Genomic DNA, 18,226 nt, shown 5'->3' with positions numbered 1-18,226 from the left:
GCTGTCACTTACAGTAGGTATTCAAATGCTGACAGATGTTGGCCTAGTCCATCTCATTATGGGGGATTCTCAGTATTTCCTTTATTCTTAATGAAAGCACTCCCTGGAAAGGATCTATACAAAGATGTTGGCCAGCTTCCCTACCCGCTTTTCACACAATTTCGGCACTTGGACTTAGTAACTAACTGCGGTTCAGTTTTTGCAAATAAAGAAATACCAGAAAATCTCCTATGAGGAGATGGACTAGTCCAAAACCTTTCCAATTTTCACTAGCTACTGTAAGTGACAGCAACATAGGGAAAATGTATTTTATAGTGTCATTTACTCTGTGAGAAATCTACATTTTATATTTATGTATTTTATATTGTACAATTTTTTTTATTTGCAATACTTTTGCAATAAGTGTTTGGTTGCCCTGGCCAATTGCACCACTTTTTTTCCTAATAACTTTCTTTGTTATTCTATTGATAAATCAGTCCCAGAAAGCTGATACATTGGTCTACTTCCACTCTGAGTTTATCAATTTATCCATGGGCTCAAGAATGTTATTTGTGATGTTGTATTTAGCCCCCCAATATAGATAGCCAGGCATGTGTTCCATTGGTATAGGATAGCCAGGTATCTGTGCCCCCATTAAAGGTTAGCTAGGTATCGGTGCACCCAGTGTAGGTTAGCCAGGTAAAGGTGTCCCAGGATAGGTTAACCAGGTATAGGTGCCCCAGTATAGCTTAGCCAGGTATAGGTGATCCCAGTATAGCTTAGCCAGGGATAGGTGTCCCAGTATAGCTTAGCTAGGTATAGATGCCCCAGTATAGCTTAGCTGGGTATAGGTGCCCCCAGTATAGCTAAGCTAAGGTATAGGTGCCCCCAGTATAGCTTAGCTAGGTATAGGTGCCCCCAGTATAGCTTAGCTAGGTATAGGTGCCCCCAGTATAGCTTAGCTAGGTATAGGTGCCCCAGTATAGCTTAGCTAGGTATAGGTGCCCCAGTATAGCTTAGCTAGGTATAGGTGCCCCCAGTATAGCTTAGCTAGGTATAGGTGCCCCAGTATAGCTTAGCTAGGTATAGGGGCCCCAGTATAGCTTAGCCAGGTATAGGTGCCCCGAGTATAACTTAGCTAGGTATAGGTGCCCCGAGTATAACTTAGATAGGTATAGGTGCCCCAGTATAGCTTAGCCAGGTATAGGTGCCCCAGTATAGCTTAGCCAGGTATAGGTGACCCCAGTATAGCTTAGCCAGGTATAGGTGCCCCCAGTATAGCTTAGCCAGGTATAGGTGATCCCAGTATAGCTTAGCCAGGTATAGGTGCCCCCAGTATAGCTTAGCTAGGTATAGGTGACCCCAGTAGAGCTTAGCCAGGTATAGGTGCCCCCAGTATAGCTTAGCTAGGTATAGGTGACCCCAGTATAGCTTAGCCAGGGTTAGGTGCCCCCAGTATAGCTTAGCCAGGTATAGGTGCCCCCAGTATAGCTTAGCTAGGTTTTTTGAAATAGTTTTGCAATACGTGTTTGGTTGCCCTGGCCAATTGCACCACTTTTTCCTAATACCTTTCTTTGTTATTCTATTGATAAATCAGTCCCAGAAAGCTGATACATTGGTCTACTTCCACTCCGAGTTTATCAATTTATCCATGGGCTCAAGAATGTTATTTGTGATGTTGTATTTAGCCCCCAATATAGATAGCCAGGCATGTGTTCCATCGGTATAGGATAGCCAGGTATCTGTGCCCCCATTAAAGGTTAGCTAGGTATCGGTGCACCCAGTGTAGGTTAGCCAGGTATAGGTGTCCCGGGATAGGTTAACCAGGTATAGGTGCTCCAGTATAGCTTAGCCAGGTTTAGGTGCTCCAGTATAGCTTAGCCAGGTTTAGGTGCTCCAGTATAGCTTAGCCAGGTATAGGTGATCCCAGTATAGCTTAGCCAGCTATAGGTGTCCCAGTATAGCTTAGCTAGGTATAGGTTACCCCAGTATAGCTTAGCTAGGTATAGGTGCCCCAGTATAGCTTAGCTAGGTATAGGTGCCCCAGTATAGCTTAGCCAGGTATAGGTGACCCCAGTATAGCTTAGCCAGGTATAGGTACCCCTAGTATAGCTTAGCTAGGTATAGGTGCCCCCAGTATAGCTTAGCTAGGTATAGGTGCCCCCAGTATAGCTTAGCTAGGTATAGGTGACCCCAGTATAGCTTAGCCAGGTATATGTGACCCCAGTATAGCTTAGCCAGGTATAGGTGCCCCCAGTATAGCTTAGCCAGGTATAGGTGCCCCCAGTATAGCTTAGCTAGGTATAGGTGCCCCCAGTATAGCTTAGCTAGGTATAGGTGACACCAGTATAGCTTAGCTAGGTATAGGTGACACCAGTATAGCTTAGCTAGGTATAGGTGCCCCCAGTAAAGCTTAGCTAGGTTTAGGTGACCCCAGTATAGGTTAGCCAGGTATAGGTGACCCCAGTATAGCTTAGCCAGGTATAGGTGACCCCAGTATAGCTTAGCCAGGTATAGGTGCCCCCAGTATAGCTTAGCCAGGTATAGGTGCCCCAGTATAGCTTAGCCAGGTATAGGTGCCCCAGTATAGCTTAGCCAGGTATAGGTGACCCCAGTATAGCTTAGCTAAGTATAGGTGCCCCAGTATAGCTTAGGCAGTTATAGGTGACCCCAGTATAGCTTAGCTAGGTATAGGTGCCCCAGTGTAGCTTAGCCAGGTATTATTATTATTATTATTATTATTGATTTATAAAGCGCCAACATATTCCGTGGCACTGTACAAAGTAAGAAACAAACATGGGGTACATAATACAGACAATAGTGTACATCAATATACAAGATACATAATTAGTGACAAAATACAAAGAATGATACAAAATACAAATTATAGAATTGGTAATGACAGTGATAAAATTAACATGATGAATAAAATGTATAATGGTTACCAAGACACAAAAGGGGGAGAGAGCCCTGCCCTTGCGAGCTTACAATCTAAAGGGAATGGGGGGGGGGGGGGGGACAGGAGGAGGAGTAGTATGCAGCAAATATATAGAGGCTTTGTGTTTTAGGATACCTAGTAGGAGTGCAATTTGGTCTTAGTACAAAGGGAAGTGGCCTAAGGTAGCGCATATGCTTGTCGGAACAAGTGTGTTTTTAGAGAGCGTTTAAAGGTAACAAAGGTTGGCGATTGACGGATGTGTTGTGGGTGGGCATTCCAGAGGAGGGGTGAAGCGCGTGTGAAGTCTTGTAAACGTGAATGTGAGGAGTTGATTCTAGAGGAGGACAACAGAAGATCATGTGCCGATCTGAGATTGCGATTGGGTTTGTATCTGGAGATTAGTGAGGAGATGTACCGGGCAGAGAGATTGTGGAGAGCTTTGTAGGTTAGGGTTAGGAGTTTGAACTGAATCCTCTGGTTAATTTGCAGCCAGTGAAGAGCTTGACAAAGAGGGTCGGCAGAGGAAGATCGAGAAGAAAGATGAATGCGACGAGCAGCTGAGTTCAGTACCGACTGGAGCGGGGCCAGTTTGTTAGAAGGTTGTCCACAAAGTAGAACGTTGCAGTAGTCCAGACGAGAAATTATGAGAGCATGTATTAACATTTTAGTTGTGTCTTGAGTGAAAAAGGGACGGATGCGAGATCTGTTTTTGAGTTGGAGATGGCAGGAGCTGGTTATGGAGTGAACATGAGGAATAAAAGAGAGCGATGAGTCGAATATCACCCCCAAGCACCGAGCTTTGGGAACTGAAGTTATGGGAGTGTTATTAACATTTATTGTTACTTCAGGCAGGGAGGTGGACAGAGACATGAAGGAGGATATAGCAGACAAACAGTCAGGAACACGTTTAAGGAGGGAGTTAAGGTCTGGGGCAGAGAGGTACAGTTGTGTATCGTCTGCATAGAGGTGGTATTGAAACCTGAATGAGTTGATTAAATCACCAAGACCATGCATGTAGATGGAAAAGAGGAGGGGACCAAGGACAGAGCCTTGGGGAACCCCGACAGACAAAGCATGAGGAGAAGAGATCTGATCTGAGTAGGAGACTGTGAAGGACCTTCCAGAGAGGTAGGAAGATAACCATGTGAGAGCAAGGCCCTTTATTCCGACATTTGAAAGTATTTGTAGGAGTAAGGTGTGGTCGACAGTATCAAATGCTGATGACAGGTCAAGAAGGATGAGTATGAAAAATTGACCTTAGGATTTGGCTGTAAGGTCATTGGCCACTTTGGTAAGGGCTGTTTCCGTGGAGTGGTTAGAGCGAAAGCCAGACTGGAACTGATCAAGTAGGGAGTTAGCAGATAAATAATGGCTTAATTCTGCATGTATATGGCATTCAAGTAGTTTGGATGCAAATGGGAGAAGTGACACTGGGCGGTAGTTGGCAAGTGCGGTAGGATCTAGAGAAGGTTTTTTAAGTAGTGGTGTCACAACAGCTTTTTTGAGTGGGGACGGAAAGATGCCAGTAGAGAGGGACAGGTTAAATAGCGTTGTTAGTGCATGCAAGAGAGATGAGGATAGCTGCGGAATGAAATGGGAGCGAATAGGATCCAAAGAACAGGTGGTTAGATTAGCTTTGGCAATTATAGAGGAGAGAGAGTGTTCAGAAAGTGGAGAGAAGGCAGTTAGAGAACAGTCAATGAGAGGTGTGGAGGTGGGATTTGAGGGCTGCATGGAGAATTCACTTCTGATTTCGTCAATTTTATCAGTGAAGTATGTTGCAAATTCTTCAGCTGATAAGCAAGATGAAGGAGGGGGATGGAGAACGGAGTTGAAGGTGCTGAACAAGCGTTTTGGATTGTGTAAATGGGCGGATATTAGGGAAGAAAAATAGGACTTTTTTGCCACAGAGAGTGCGTTTCTGAAGTTGTTCAAGGTAATTTTATATAAGATGAAGTCCTCATTTGTGTTACTTTTCCTCCAGCGCCGTTCAGCTGCTCTATAGTATCTTTTTAACTGTTTAGTGGTTTTGGTCATCCAGGGTTGGCGACAGACACGGTGAGGGCGGGCATTGACGAGGGGGGTGAAGTCATCCATGACTTTTGCAATGGAGCTGTTGTAGTGTATAGTAGGGATGCTCAAATTCGGCTTCGGGAGATATCCGGATTTTTGCTATCCGGATATCTCCCAGTAATGCTGTGCGGGCTGGGCGGGGGGGGGGGTCAAGCTTACCTCTCTGACGTCTTCTTCGATCGTCCCTCAGCGCCTCCCACGATGCGCTCCAAGCGGCGGTCACCTGATTACAAACACTTCCTCCTTCCGGGTTAAAGGAGGAAGTGTTTGTAATCACGTGACGCGCATGGAGCGCATCGTGGGAGGCGCCGAGGGACGACCGAAGAAGACGTCAGAGAGGTAAGCTTGACCCCCCCGCCCAGCCCGCACAGCATTACTGGGAGATATCCGGATAGCAAAAATCCGGATATCTCCCGAAGCCGAATTTGAGCATCCCTAGTTTATAGCAGCCGAGTCTGGGTCAGTGAAGGATTGTGTGAGGAGAGGTGCCAGGGCATCAGAGACAGTTTAAATGTCTAGATTGCGATAGTTTTTTCAAATATGTGAGCGTGCTTGTGCCAGGGTGGTAGGAAAAGAGGAGAGAGAGAAGCTAAGTAGGTTATGGTCAGAGAGTGGTAGTGGATCATTAGTAAAGTCAGTGACAGAGCAGAGACGAGTGAATACAAGGTCAAGCGTATGGCCATCAGTGTGGGTTGAGGTAGAGGACCACTGAGACAAGCCATAGGAGGAAGTGAGTGATAGAAGTTTTTTGGAGACAATGTTATTGGTGTCAATAGGAATGTTAAAATCACCCAAGATGATGGTAGGGATGTCAGAGGATAGGAACTGGAGAAGCCAGGCAGAGAAATGATCCAAGAAAACAGAAGCAGGGCCTGGAGGGCGGTAAATAACTGCAATTTGGAGGTTCAAGGGAGAGTATAGTCGGACTGCATGGACTTCAAAGGATGGCAGGGAGAGAGAGGGAATAGGAGTGAGAGGCTTGAAGGAGCATTTATCTGAGAGTAGAATGCCCACACCACCACCATGCTTATTCCCACCTCTAGGAGTGTGGCTAAAGCGGAAACCTCCATAGGAGAGGGCGGCAGGTGAGACTGTGTCAGAAGGGGTCAGCCAGGTTTCAGTGATCCCAAAGAATGTGAAAGCATTGGAAATGAAAAGATCATGGGTAAAGGGCAGTTTGTTGCAGACTGAGCGGGCATTCCAGAGGGCAGCTGAGATCGGAGGTATAGATGCTCTCTCCGACACTGCGACACTGCCGGCAGGAGGGGGGACCCGACTCCTCCCTCCCTCACCTCGGGACCCCCCCTCTGTGCTCCCCGCTCCATCGTAGCAATGCATGGGTACTGGAGTGGTGAAGTAAAGACTCACCTTCCGGGCTCCATGCAAAGACCACTGTCACTGGGATGTTCAGTCTCCAGACGCTTACTCTTACTACTTCCTGATTAGCCGGAAGTAGTAAGAGTAAGCAGCTGAAGACAGAACATCCCGGCGGCAGTGAACTTTGCATGGAGCCCGGAAGGTGAGTCTTTACTTCACCACTCCGGTAGCCATGCATTGCTACGATGGACTGGGGAGCACAGAGGGGGACCCTGAGGTGAGGGAGGGAGGAGTCGGGTTCCTCCTCCCAGAAGCAGAGTCCCAGTGTGGTGCTGCTCCCCCTCCATCACTGCTCTGGATGCTCCCTCCTCCCTCACAGCGCCCTGGGCTGGCTCATTACACGCTGTTTAATTTGGAAAGATGCCAAGCTGCCTGTAATGCATACTTGCAGTCACAGTTTTGAATATACCATGTGACAGTCTAGCAAGCAGAGTGTCCCAATAAGAAATGTGACCTTTTTTTTTTTTTTTTTTTTTTTTTTTTTTTTCTCCTTTAAACTGCGCAATTATAACTAATTGAGCCACCTTCATTCTCAACAATAGCTAAATATTCATTTTTTTCCAGGGTGACACTGGTCATGTGATTGCTGCAGCACTTGCCCTATTCAGTCTAAAACACACCCTCTGCCATCCACTGCTGCGAGAGAGGCATGTCATAAAGAAAAGACACAGCACTCCTCTCCCAGTGATGGCACAGGGTAGGAAGGGACATTTTGCTTTGGTCACATGCCTGCAATAATCCTGTAAAACTGATGGTATTTAACAGTTTTTTCTGAAATTCTTACATTAAAGGGAACCTAAGCTGAGAATGATATAGATTTTTCCTTTTCAAATAACCTGTCTTTCCTGCTGATCCTGTCTCTCTAATGGTGGCCATAAATCAGGCGACTTGGCCGATCGACCATCCGATTCGATTATTATAATTGAATGAAAATGCCCAACCAACAAAACGACCAATTTGGGATGAAAATTTGTCACGTTGTCAATCACGCATGCTGCAAGATGTTGGGCCGAAGTTGGGTGGTCGGGTGTGCGGCGGTACGGCGGCTGATTTCGGAACGAGCAACGGAAAGTCAGAACCGCCACTGTAATGTATAAATGTGTCCCACCGGGTTTGCATTTATACACTACCTGTCGTGTAATAGCATCCGTGTGGTGTCCGTCCATCTCGCCGGGTTCTAACAGCCGCATACACGCTGGCAGCCACTAGCGTGCATGAGTGTATGCGGAACTCGGAGAGATGGATGAACACCGCGCGGAGACTGCTACAGGACAGGTCATGTATAAATGAACACACTGGGGGCGCATTTATAAATTGGGGGGCAGTGGTGGGACAGATGCGGTGGGCTCAGCTGAAGATTTCATGCTGAAACTGGACGGAAATAGGCCTGTAGTATATATGGGCAGCTTTGACAAAGAGACATCTAATCTGATTAGAGATAAATGTGTCTCTTTGTCAAAGATGCCCATAATCATCAGGTGTATAGGCCCATACACACGTCTGATTTTTTTTGAACGACTGGTCGTTTGGACGTCCCGTCCAGTCGTCCGGACTTTAAATCAGGCGTGTGTAAAGTCCGTCGTTCAGCTGATCTGGCGGATCGCTCAAGACCAGTCTTATCAGCCGAACGACGTACTGTACACACGCCTGATTTGACGTCCGGACGACTGAACGACGGCACGTCCAAACGACCCGTCGTTCAAAAAAATCAGACGTGTGTATGGGCCTTATGGCTACCTTAAAGGGAACCTAAACTGAGAATGATATGGATTTTTCCTTTTAAAATAATACCAGTTGCCTGACTCTCCTGCTGCTCCTGTGTCTCGAATACTTTTAGCCACAGCCCCTGAACAAACATGCAGATCAGGTGCTCTGACTGAAGTCAGACTGGATTAGCTGCATGCTTGTTTCAGGTGTGTGATTCAGCCACTACTGCAGCAAAAGAGATCAGTAGGACCGACAAGCAACTCGTATTGTTTAAAAGGAAACATCCATATCCCATATGCTAATCTAAAAGAAAATACTAGAAATATACTTTAGGAGAGAAGAATTGGTTATGAGAAGAGCCTAGTTATAGTCAGTTAGTTCCCTTTGGGCTTGCTATGGGAATGTAAACTAGTATGAACTGGTCCAGAATAACAAATAAGTGAGGTAACTTCATACTGCTGCAGAACCCATCTCTTGACCTTGGCCACCCAGCCCATATCTACATAACATAGCCACCATAGAACCATCCAGTGAAGTGTTTTCATCACAACTGTGAATGGGGAGCAGACTATTCCAGGAAAAAAGACTAAATATAACTCCTCACTGATCCCCGAGGGCTATACAGACACCCAGGTTCCTTTGTGCAGCGAGACTGATGAGATTGGTCTGGACAATAGTCTTGCAGGAAGTAGGTCAGAAGCTAAGGGCTCTCTGCTGTGCAGCATTAACTGTGGACAATCATCTTGTTTTCCAGCTGTCGCTATGGAGCTGCTGAACCTCACACCGTCGCTTCCTTCCTCGGAGGTAATTCATCTATCAGTAGAGTCTAAATATATAAAATATTTAAAGTTGTAGGGGCCTATTTATAAAGGATTAATTAAGCCTTTCTGGAGACTGGCAGATCTCCATACTTAAAAAAGTGCTGATCATTTTTGCGGATTGTGACTTTCATAAGTGTCTGCCAGTTTCCAGTGGTCCCCACAATAAGGCTAGTCTCACAGTGGGTATTGAGCTGCCTGTAACAGCAGGAGGAATGGGAAAGTCTTGACGCAAACTGCACGGTCGCACTGTGAACGTTGCATAGGTGGTGCACTGCAGTGTGGAAAGCCACAACACAATGTGTCCATTACGCTGCACCACAACGCACCACTGGTGAACAATCCTGGGTGTTCAGTGCCTTATTTATAGTGAGGTGATCAGTATTTTATAGATCACCAGATAGGGATAACTACTTTCAGTGTGGCGACTAGCATAGACTGCACTAGCATGGATTGGAAAACCCTTGTGTTTTTTCCAAACACTGTTTGCCACTTTTGACACAGATCAGTAGTATTAAATGGCGCTAAAGGTCACAGCACAGCCGCAGATCTGCTACTGAATGGAGTTGTGATTGCCATGTTAGGGTGATTACAGTAGGTGATAAAGACATGACTCATCCATGCATATTATTGTGCCAGTAGTACTGTATTGCACCAGAGAATGGGCCATCATCACTCCTGCATCAGCCAAACCTTCCTGCAGGCCCTGTGCGGTCACAGGAGGTATTCCTTTGCCATTCTGGACATCCCACGAGTATTTCTGTCTGTCTGTTTTGTCGATCTTGCAGATACTGCCTCGATTTGCACAAATACCGTTAGCTGCTATGTCCTGATGACATTGTGGATAGTGGAATTTTGCAAGCTGGAAGTGTTCTCTTTTTATTCAAATGCATTCAGTGATTGCTGGCATCAAAAGACATCATAGGGACATGTCCCCCCCCCCCCCAGCGTGAAGGGACTCACCGGACTTGGCGGCCTGAATGGGCCCGACAACGCCTTAGGGGTATAGGCCATCCCTCAGCCTCTCTGGCAACCTCCGGAATGCTGCACTCTCCGCTTCCAGCTTGCTTGGCCAATTAGGTAGTTACCACTTAAAAACAACAGGCACAGCCTGTACAGGGTTAACCTGGCGGCTACGCAGGAGTGGGGGACAGCAACAGCTAAGATGCTAGATGCTCTACCGGCCCGGCGTCTCCCCGCCTCGTATGTCTGCGGACCCCGCTGTGTAGTGCAAAATAGGCTCGTCAGACCAGTCACCGCGTCCAGTGATGTCAGACGTTACGCCGCTCCGTAGCTCCGCCCTACGCGTTTCGTCGCTATGGCAACTCTTCAGGGGCTCTGAGGAGCTCTTTTACGCTATGTGCAGCTTCTTTTTTGCATGGAGGTGGTAACTACCTAATTGGCCAAGCAAGCTGGAAGCGGAGAGTGCAGCATTCCGGAGGTTGCCAGAGAGGCTGAGGGGTGGCCTATACCCCTAAGGCGTTGTCGGGCCCATTCAGGCCGCCAAGTCCGGTGAGTCTCTTCACGCTGGAGGGGACATGTCCCTATGATGTCTTTTGATGCCAGCAATCACTGAATGCATTTGAATTTTCTAACAGAGACTTTTGTTTTGAGCGCTTATCCAATTTTACTTATAATTTAAAAAGCTATTTCACTAATAGTCAGGCAGCGCTCCACCGTGCATGGACTGGTGTATACAAAGCTCTCAAAGACTACTATAATTATCACATATTCCACTTCTTGTGAGCGCTTATGTACATTTCTGCTTCTCTTTTTATTGCCTTTGGAGGCATCATTAGCCAAAAATATAATTTGGCCAGAGGATGTCAAAAATTTGCATAGAAATGTATAATGTTTATAGCACTTTTTCAGCAAAAGTGGAACAGCTCTTAGTGGACGCATCCATTTACAATCACCCCGGCTCGTTTTTCTTGACTTCTGAATCATAACCTTTTCGATGTCACTGCAGATGAAGCGCCTGTCCTCAATGTAGTTTGTTGACCGGGGATCAGAACATTGAAGCCTCCGTACAAAGTCTTGAGATGCGTCCTCGACTTTGTGTTTCATTCAGATATAATAAAATACCAAATATACTGCATTTACCACGTTTTTCTTTCAGGCTTGTTCATGCAAGTCAGTAACCACTTCAGGACCAAAGGCTTGCACCCCCCTGGTGACCAGGCTATTTTTTTTTACTATTTAGGGCTCTGCAGCAATCATTTAAAGCTGCAGAGCTACTAAATTACATACAACTGCGCACACAAGTGAATCCCCCCCCCCCCCTCCTTTTCTGCCCACCAACAGACATTTCTGTTGGTGGCCTCTGATCGCTCCTACAATGTTTATCTCTCCTACAATGTTTATCGCTCTCTGAGCCTCCTCATGGGAAAGCCAAGTGACACGGCTGTCCCCAGTACAGCTCGCTGCTGTACAATGTAAACAGAAGGCGGTTTTAACAGTCTTAAGTTAGACTCCGTCATTCAAGCAGGGATGCGAGCGAATTGGCGTGCGCGATTCCCTACAAAACTCCCCAGGACTTGCCGCTTTTCCGCGTTAGGCTCCGATACTGATCGGCATAAAGCTGGCCACTAACGGTCCAAATTCTATTGAAAAATCGTTCGAGCGATCAGAAATTCTGATCGGAAGTGAAATATTGTAATACATCGTTCACTACACTTTCAACGAACCAATCTTTGCTTCCTATCTATCACAACCAACAAGAAAATCCAAATTTTGGTTCAACGGAAATTCATTCGGACGACATTTTTTTTCACTCGGTTATAATCGATTGCATCCACCAATGGAGATTTATAACCAATCCGATCAGAATTTCTGATCGCTCGAACGATTTTTCGCTAGAAATTGGACCGTTAATGGCCACCTTTAGGCTATCCAGGGGCTGCCACCCTCCCGATGCTGATCAGCGTTAGGCGGTCGGGAGGGGGTAAAAGAAGATCTTCAGATGACTTTGAAAGTATGGGGAAAAAATATACTCGCAGCCTCTGAGTAAATAGTACCATAAACTATTCAGGCAGATTGTCGGTTGCCTTGATGTTACTGGAATAGGTCAACGGAAATCCTCCTTATCAGGGTTCTCATCGGTCCAATTAAGGGACATTTAAAATTTTTCTTTTGCTTGGGCTCTCTTCTTCCTGTTGAATTTTAGTGTGGCGAGTCTGGTGATGCCAGTGTTTCTTTTTTTATTTTAATATATTGACAGCTTTTATTTGTAATGAGCTTTTACAAAACTATGTGTTCTAAATAGGCAGAGGACCAAAAATGAGTCCCTTTACCTATTTACCCGAGAGGGGAGGGACACCTGTGGGTCTTCTTATTTTTAAATGGTGCTTCCAGATTACAACATAAATTACTCGAGGACCTATTGCTAGATGTGTAGGGTAGTTACCACTACCTCCTTGAACCCTAGGAGATGATGAGACTCTTGTCCTTGAAATAACTGTGTGGAAGGGTGAGCAATGCACCTTGAGAAGAAAACCGACAACAAGAGACAATGTGAGCTCAAATCGTTCAGTACGTTACAAAGTATATAAAAATAAAAATGGGGCAAAATGGATAATCACAAAGGCAGGTTGCACGGGGAGCAACCAACCACTGGAAGCAGGTGGAGATGCACAGACCTGACTCCACTCAGGTACCCAGAGAGGGTGGTGATGGTGGCACTCTTGAAAAACAGCAGTAAGGTCCTAATGTGTGGCACAGTCAAAAGAACATGAGAAAAAAGTCTGGCACTATAGTGTTTATTGTACAAAAAGATGTCACATGTAGTGAATTGAAGTGCATCAGCAAGGCATAATATGCATTGATTGATCATGCAGTGAAAAAACACATACCATCATGGTGTCTTCAAATTCAGCTGGGTACAGGTGGGAGGCAGCGGTGGTGGGTGCCACAGGGTGCACGGCCTAACGACCGTTTCGCATGGCTTTCGCCAGGCTTTATCAAAGGTAAAGTATGCACCTTTGATAAAGCCTGGCGAAAGCCATGCGAAACGGTCGTTAGGCCGTGCACCCTGTGGCACCCACCACCGCTGCCTCCCACCTGTACCCAGCTGAATTTGAAGACACCATGATGGTATGTGTTTTTTCACTGCATGATCAATCAATGCATATCATGCCTTGCTGATGCACTTCAATTCAATTCACTACATGTGACATCTTTTTGTACAATAAACACTATAGTGCCAGACTTTTTTTCTCATGTTCTTTTGACTGTTGCAGAATTCTCTCCTTTGCTAGTCTTGAGCACATAGTGTACTGGGTACTATTTCTGTTTTTGACTTCATCACTCCGAGTGCCCGCCTGCTCTCCCATTTACTAATGTGTGGCACAATGTGACCAGACTTAGCCCACCCAAGGAGGGAAACGAGCGCAAAGGAGGTAAGAGGCGCCCAAGAGTGTATAAAATTGAGTTTAAAATAAATAAGAGAAAAAGGGGAGGTGACTTACCTAAATAACGACAAATTAAAGTGCCAAAGGGTTTCAAAAGCCTCATGCTGGGCATACATGGCTCGATTTTGCCGCTCGATTACACAGGCGATTCTCTTATCTTCCGCTCGTTTTCCTTATCTTTTTGCATTGTCTTCAATGCGGAATCGAGCGGAGAAATGATTGGGCCGGAAGACCGGACATGTCGGAAATTTTCTATCAAGCCATCTAAATGGCTCAGAATCCAGCCGTGTATTCCCAGCATTACCCCCCCTTTGTCCTTGACATGGAGAAGGAGGCTTTACAGGAAAGGAGAATTATTTTTTGCCCTTTACTTACTGACTCCTCTCCATTTCAAAACAAAGCAGTCTGAAATTGTTCAGTTGGTGGGGTACCACGTTGTCTTGCCTAGCCATTCTGGTAGTACCAGCTGGCATGGGTGAAAGGGTTAAAGACGTTTGGAAGGAGAACTGACCGGTCATTTTTATTATAATTTTAATAAAATGTTTAAAATACTGTGAAAAAAAATGGTGCACAAAACCGATGAAAGTCTGTCAGATATTAAAAACGGCCTTTTTTTTTTTTTTTTTTTTTTTTTTTTTTTTTTTACTGTCCTGTACAGAAAGTATTATTTTCTGCTGCTAATACATGATTGACTATAGGGGGAATCAGAATGTCAGCATCTTCCATATAATGGTCTGGAGTGCGAGTCCAGCTTTATTGTGTGGGTTGTCCATTCATTCCCATTCTCAGCTTCTCTTGCTATTTTGTCACCAAATATAAATTTATTGTTCATTTTTAACATTCTCTTATTTCTCGCAGGGGCTGCTGCACAGGAGGCGATAAAGATTATTACAAAACAGTTTGTCATATTTAATAACACTTTCATCTACAACGCCATGCAACAAACCTCAGCAACATTCCAACTGTAGACTCTGCACTGTAAACTGGGGCATGAATGAGGTGTCTGACTGCTCCCAGCAACATAGTATGTGCCCCCCTTATTGTTGCAATCCATCCCAGTAACAGGAATAAAAGAAGCTGATTGGTTGCCAAGCGAGGAAACAACCTGTTTAATAGTTCACCACGTCATGGGTGATCCCCCAACTGTAAGAATGAGTTTCCGTTCAATTCCAAATATTAGCAAGGTTTTCTCCAGGGAGATGGCCCTGGGTATGTATGAAGCATCTGACTGTAGAATAGTTCCCCTCCTAGCAAACCAGGCAGTGCCTGTTACATGCTCTAACCAGGAAAAACGAAAGCTGACTGGATAATAGGAGTGAAGCAGAAATTGATCTTCAGTTAAGCAGGGTTCACACTTATAAAATTTGCATGTGTTTAGCGAATGCAAAAATCTGTTCATTGCACATCCAATGAAATTCAATAGAGAATCGCACTTCTAAACTTTGCGTTTTTGCAAGCATGGAAAAAACGTACTTCTTGCAGCATAAATTCACACATTGCATTGCGAATTCCCATTGACTTTCATTATCTGTTCTGAAAAAACACATGCGAAAATTTGTATAGAAACGCAAATTGGAATGTAAAATAAAACCATGAAAAACCATTCAGTTTGAACCCTGCCTTAGACTTGACTGTGAAATGAGGTGAGGGAAATAACATGCCTTACATTTACCTCAGTGTTCCTGACCAGGGGTTTTCATTTTAAGAGGTGTATTTCCAGCACATTGGTTGTATTCCTTCACATAAACATCTGTAGTGTTAACCACTGAAAATGGCCGTTGGTATGTTGAAGCCAGAAATGCGCGGTTGAGAAGTTGTGGCGCACAGTATTTCACTCACTTGACTTCAGTCGAGAGATCGGTTTCTTCTTTAAAGAGTCATTGTTCCTCAACTTGTATTTTAGGTTCAGGTAGGTCAGGGCTGTCCAAGTGGCAGGCCTAATGTAGCCCCCAGGCTGCACTCACTTGCCCGCACTATTTGTTTGTGTCAGGTCCCCTCCTCTGGCAGGCCCACCATTTGTTTGGCGCTTGGCCCCCCCAAAGCCAGTACATGCTGGTGCTAGACACACACCCTGCCCATGAAGTTGGACAGCACTGAGGTAAATGATGGGAGGTTAAATCACTCATTGACTACTTATTGGGAACTCCAGCTGAGATCTGTGCCTCTGAGCTCCCAGCTCTGGCAATTCTATGAAAACCTCCTAGTTAATGTTTTTTGTTTTTAATTTGTATGGTTATACTGCTGTTGTAAGTAGAGAACTAGGATTACTCTGGATACTACAGTGACAGAGGGTTGCTGTAAAGCCTCATACCCACCTGGGTAACAGTTTGCAAGTATCCTTGTACACAGGGCTGAGAGGTCGGAGTTGGGGCAATTTTTGGCACTCTGAGTTGGAGTCATTGATTTCATAAACTGAGGAGTCGGAAGTCGGATGGTTTTTGTACAAAATCCACAGCCCTGTTAAGTATTAGACTAAGGAGTCGGAGTCTGAGCCATTTTGGGTACCTGGAGTCGGAGTCGTGGTTTCATAAACTGAGGAGTCAGAAGATTTTTGTACCGACTCCACAGCCCTGGTTGTACAGATACACTGGTCAGCTCTCTGCCAGCCAGCCTGTTTTGTTTTATGGAGGGGGAGGGCAAGCAAGAGGCCCCCCATTGCAGCAACTACAGTCGCCTGAGATTGGTCCAGCAGGGTGAACTGCTTCAGGGGAAGTTAACAATATTAGGGGACACATCAGTCACACTAGATTTCTACCCAAGATTGCTCTAAACAATCTTCTCATGCAATGAAAATCTAGAGTGTGTACATAGGATCTTCCCACTAGGAATGCTGACCATCAGAGATGACGCTGTATGATTATAAAGGGTAAGTGCAGTTTGTGAAAAGACATTTATACTGTTTATTTCCCTGCACCTCTGGAAAAGTCTTAGTAATGCTGACCATACATGGTACAATTTTTTCATACAATCTTACCATTTCTATGTAATAAAAGGGAACTGCCTAAAGTATCCTTTCAGTATATTCACTTAATTTACCCTTATACTACATAGAAATGGTAAGATTGTATGAAAAAATTGTACCATGTATGGCCACCATTAGAAAGACTGAGTGCATCACATTTTATGGGCCATGGTAATGTTTTTTTTCTCCATTTGTTCCCCCCAAAAAAACCATAAAGCTGCTTACAATTGATTTCTAAGCCTCTGACTGGCTGGTCGTGATCATGTGATGTTTCAAAAGAAGACGTAAAAATTGATTAGGACTAGCCAATCAGAGACATATTTTCTTTGGATAAATCCGATTCTTCTCTGAGTACTTCTTGACACGCATTTATGTAGGAAAAAAGTGTTCATCTCTACCGGCAGCTCCTTGGAGTTCATGTACTTTCCTTTTATCTTGGCCAACAATAGAGGGTGCTATGGAATAGCAGCTGCTCATTCAGTTTTTATGTAAATCTGCATTTCAACAGTGCCCTCTAGTGTTAGCCAAAGATTGGCTGGTGTACAGGAAGAAGGTGTTATAAGCAATCTGTATTTTCTTCTTTTTCCCTTGATTCAGGAATAAAAGCATGTAAATGTCACTTTAGCAGACTGTATTTTTCCTGTAAATCCTCCGTGTTCAACACAGCAGAGCGGAAATAACATTTTTGGATGGGTATAGATGTTGTAAAATAAACAGTGACCTTCTCTGTACAGCATATCCTAATAAAAGATATCATCTTCTGTATGATTGTGTCTCGTGTATTTCTAATGGAATATATAGTAGTTTTAAATCAGTCGGATGTAAAAATCTTATTAATTCAGATACATTTTTTTGCCCCAAAATTACATTGAAAATGGTTTGTCCTTATATTGGGGGTACTCCCTCCTGATCCTCCATCTGTGTGGCTAATATTGTGGTGAAGCCCCTCCCACAGTGTGATGTCATGACTAAGGTCCTGACAGTTTGTTGTCTGTGATTGACCTTATTGGATTGTGGGAAATAACAGCTGTTTGAACTGCCAAGCATACAGTATCCCCTTCCGCTGAGATCACCTGACAAGGTAAAGATGTCGACTTCTGTGATACATTTCAGAATGTAAATTGGAGAGAGGAAAGATGGTAAACACTGATTAGACCATGTATAAATTACCGGTAATGTAAAAAAAAAAAAAGCAATTTTATTTATTTTCACTGCAGTTCCTCTTTAACCACTTCACTACCTAGGGTTTTTACCCTAACGGACCAGCACAGATTTCACCTGTCTGAGCTCCTCCCTTTTATTCACCAATAACTTTATCACTACTTATCACAACAAAACAATCTATACCTTTTTTTTTCACCACCAATTAGGCTTTCTTTGAGAGCAAAGTATGCCAAGAATTATTTTATTCTAAATGGATTTTAACAGGTATAATAAGGGAAAAATAAGGAAAAAAAATGCATTATTTTTCCGTTTTGGGCCATTATAGTTTTAAAATAAAACATCCTACTATGAATAAAACCCACATATTTTATTTGCCCATTTGTCTGTTATTACAATGTTTAAATTATGTCCCTAGTACAATGTATAGCGACAATATTTTATTTGGAAATAAAGGTGCATTTTTTCAGTTTTGCATCCGTCGCTTATTACAACCCATGTATGCAAATATAACAGAAACATACCCTCATGCCATACATAGTAGAAAACATAATGTAACATTTTTATGTTTTTGTTTTTTTAAATGCTGTCTTTTTTTTGTTTTTGCTTACAAGTGTTTTTATTTTGGTAACTATGGGGGGAGGAAGTTCAGGGAGGGGGGGTGGAGGTATTAATTTATTTTTATTTCATTTAATAAATGTGTTTGTTTGTTTTTTGACCACTAGATGTCCTCACACTCTGTGTCTCTGTGAGACAGAGAGGGTGTTTTAAGAGCAAATCTTTTTAGCTTCTCGTTGAAGCC

At 44.2% G+C, this 18,226-nt stretch overlaps 1 protein-coding gene across 1 annotated transcript in view; it reads left to right on the top strand.

Annotated features, from left to right (window-relative positions):
* Nucleotides 1-17,028, top strand: part of NAE1 (NEDD8 activating enzyme E1 subunit 1) — a 67,919-nt gene extending 50,891 nt beyond the window's left edge. The window contains exons 19-20 of the mRNA XM_068261825.1: nt 8,829-8,878; nt 14,160-17,028. Of these exons, the coding sequence (XP_068117926.1) occupies nt 8,829-8,878; nt 14,160-14,269 (160 nt within the window). The 3' untranslated portion in view covers nt 14,270-17,028. The remainder of the gene's footprint in view (nt 1-8,828; nt 8,879-14,159) is intronic.
* The last annotated feature ends 1,198 nt before the right edge of the window (nt 17,029-18,226 follow it).

The sequence above is a fragment of the Hyperolius riggenbachi genome, chromosome 11, assembly GCF_040937935.1.
Source record: "Hyperolius riggenbachi isolate aHypRig1 chromosome 11, aHypRig1.pri, whole genome shotgun sequence".
NCBI lineage: Eukaryota > Metazoa > Chordata > Amphibia > Anura > Hyperoliidae > Hyperolius > Hyperolius riggenbachi.
Note: the sequence above shows the minus strand (reverse complement) of the source record. Positions and strands in the feature narration are given on the sequence as shown.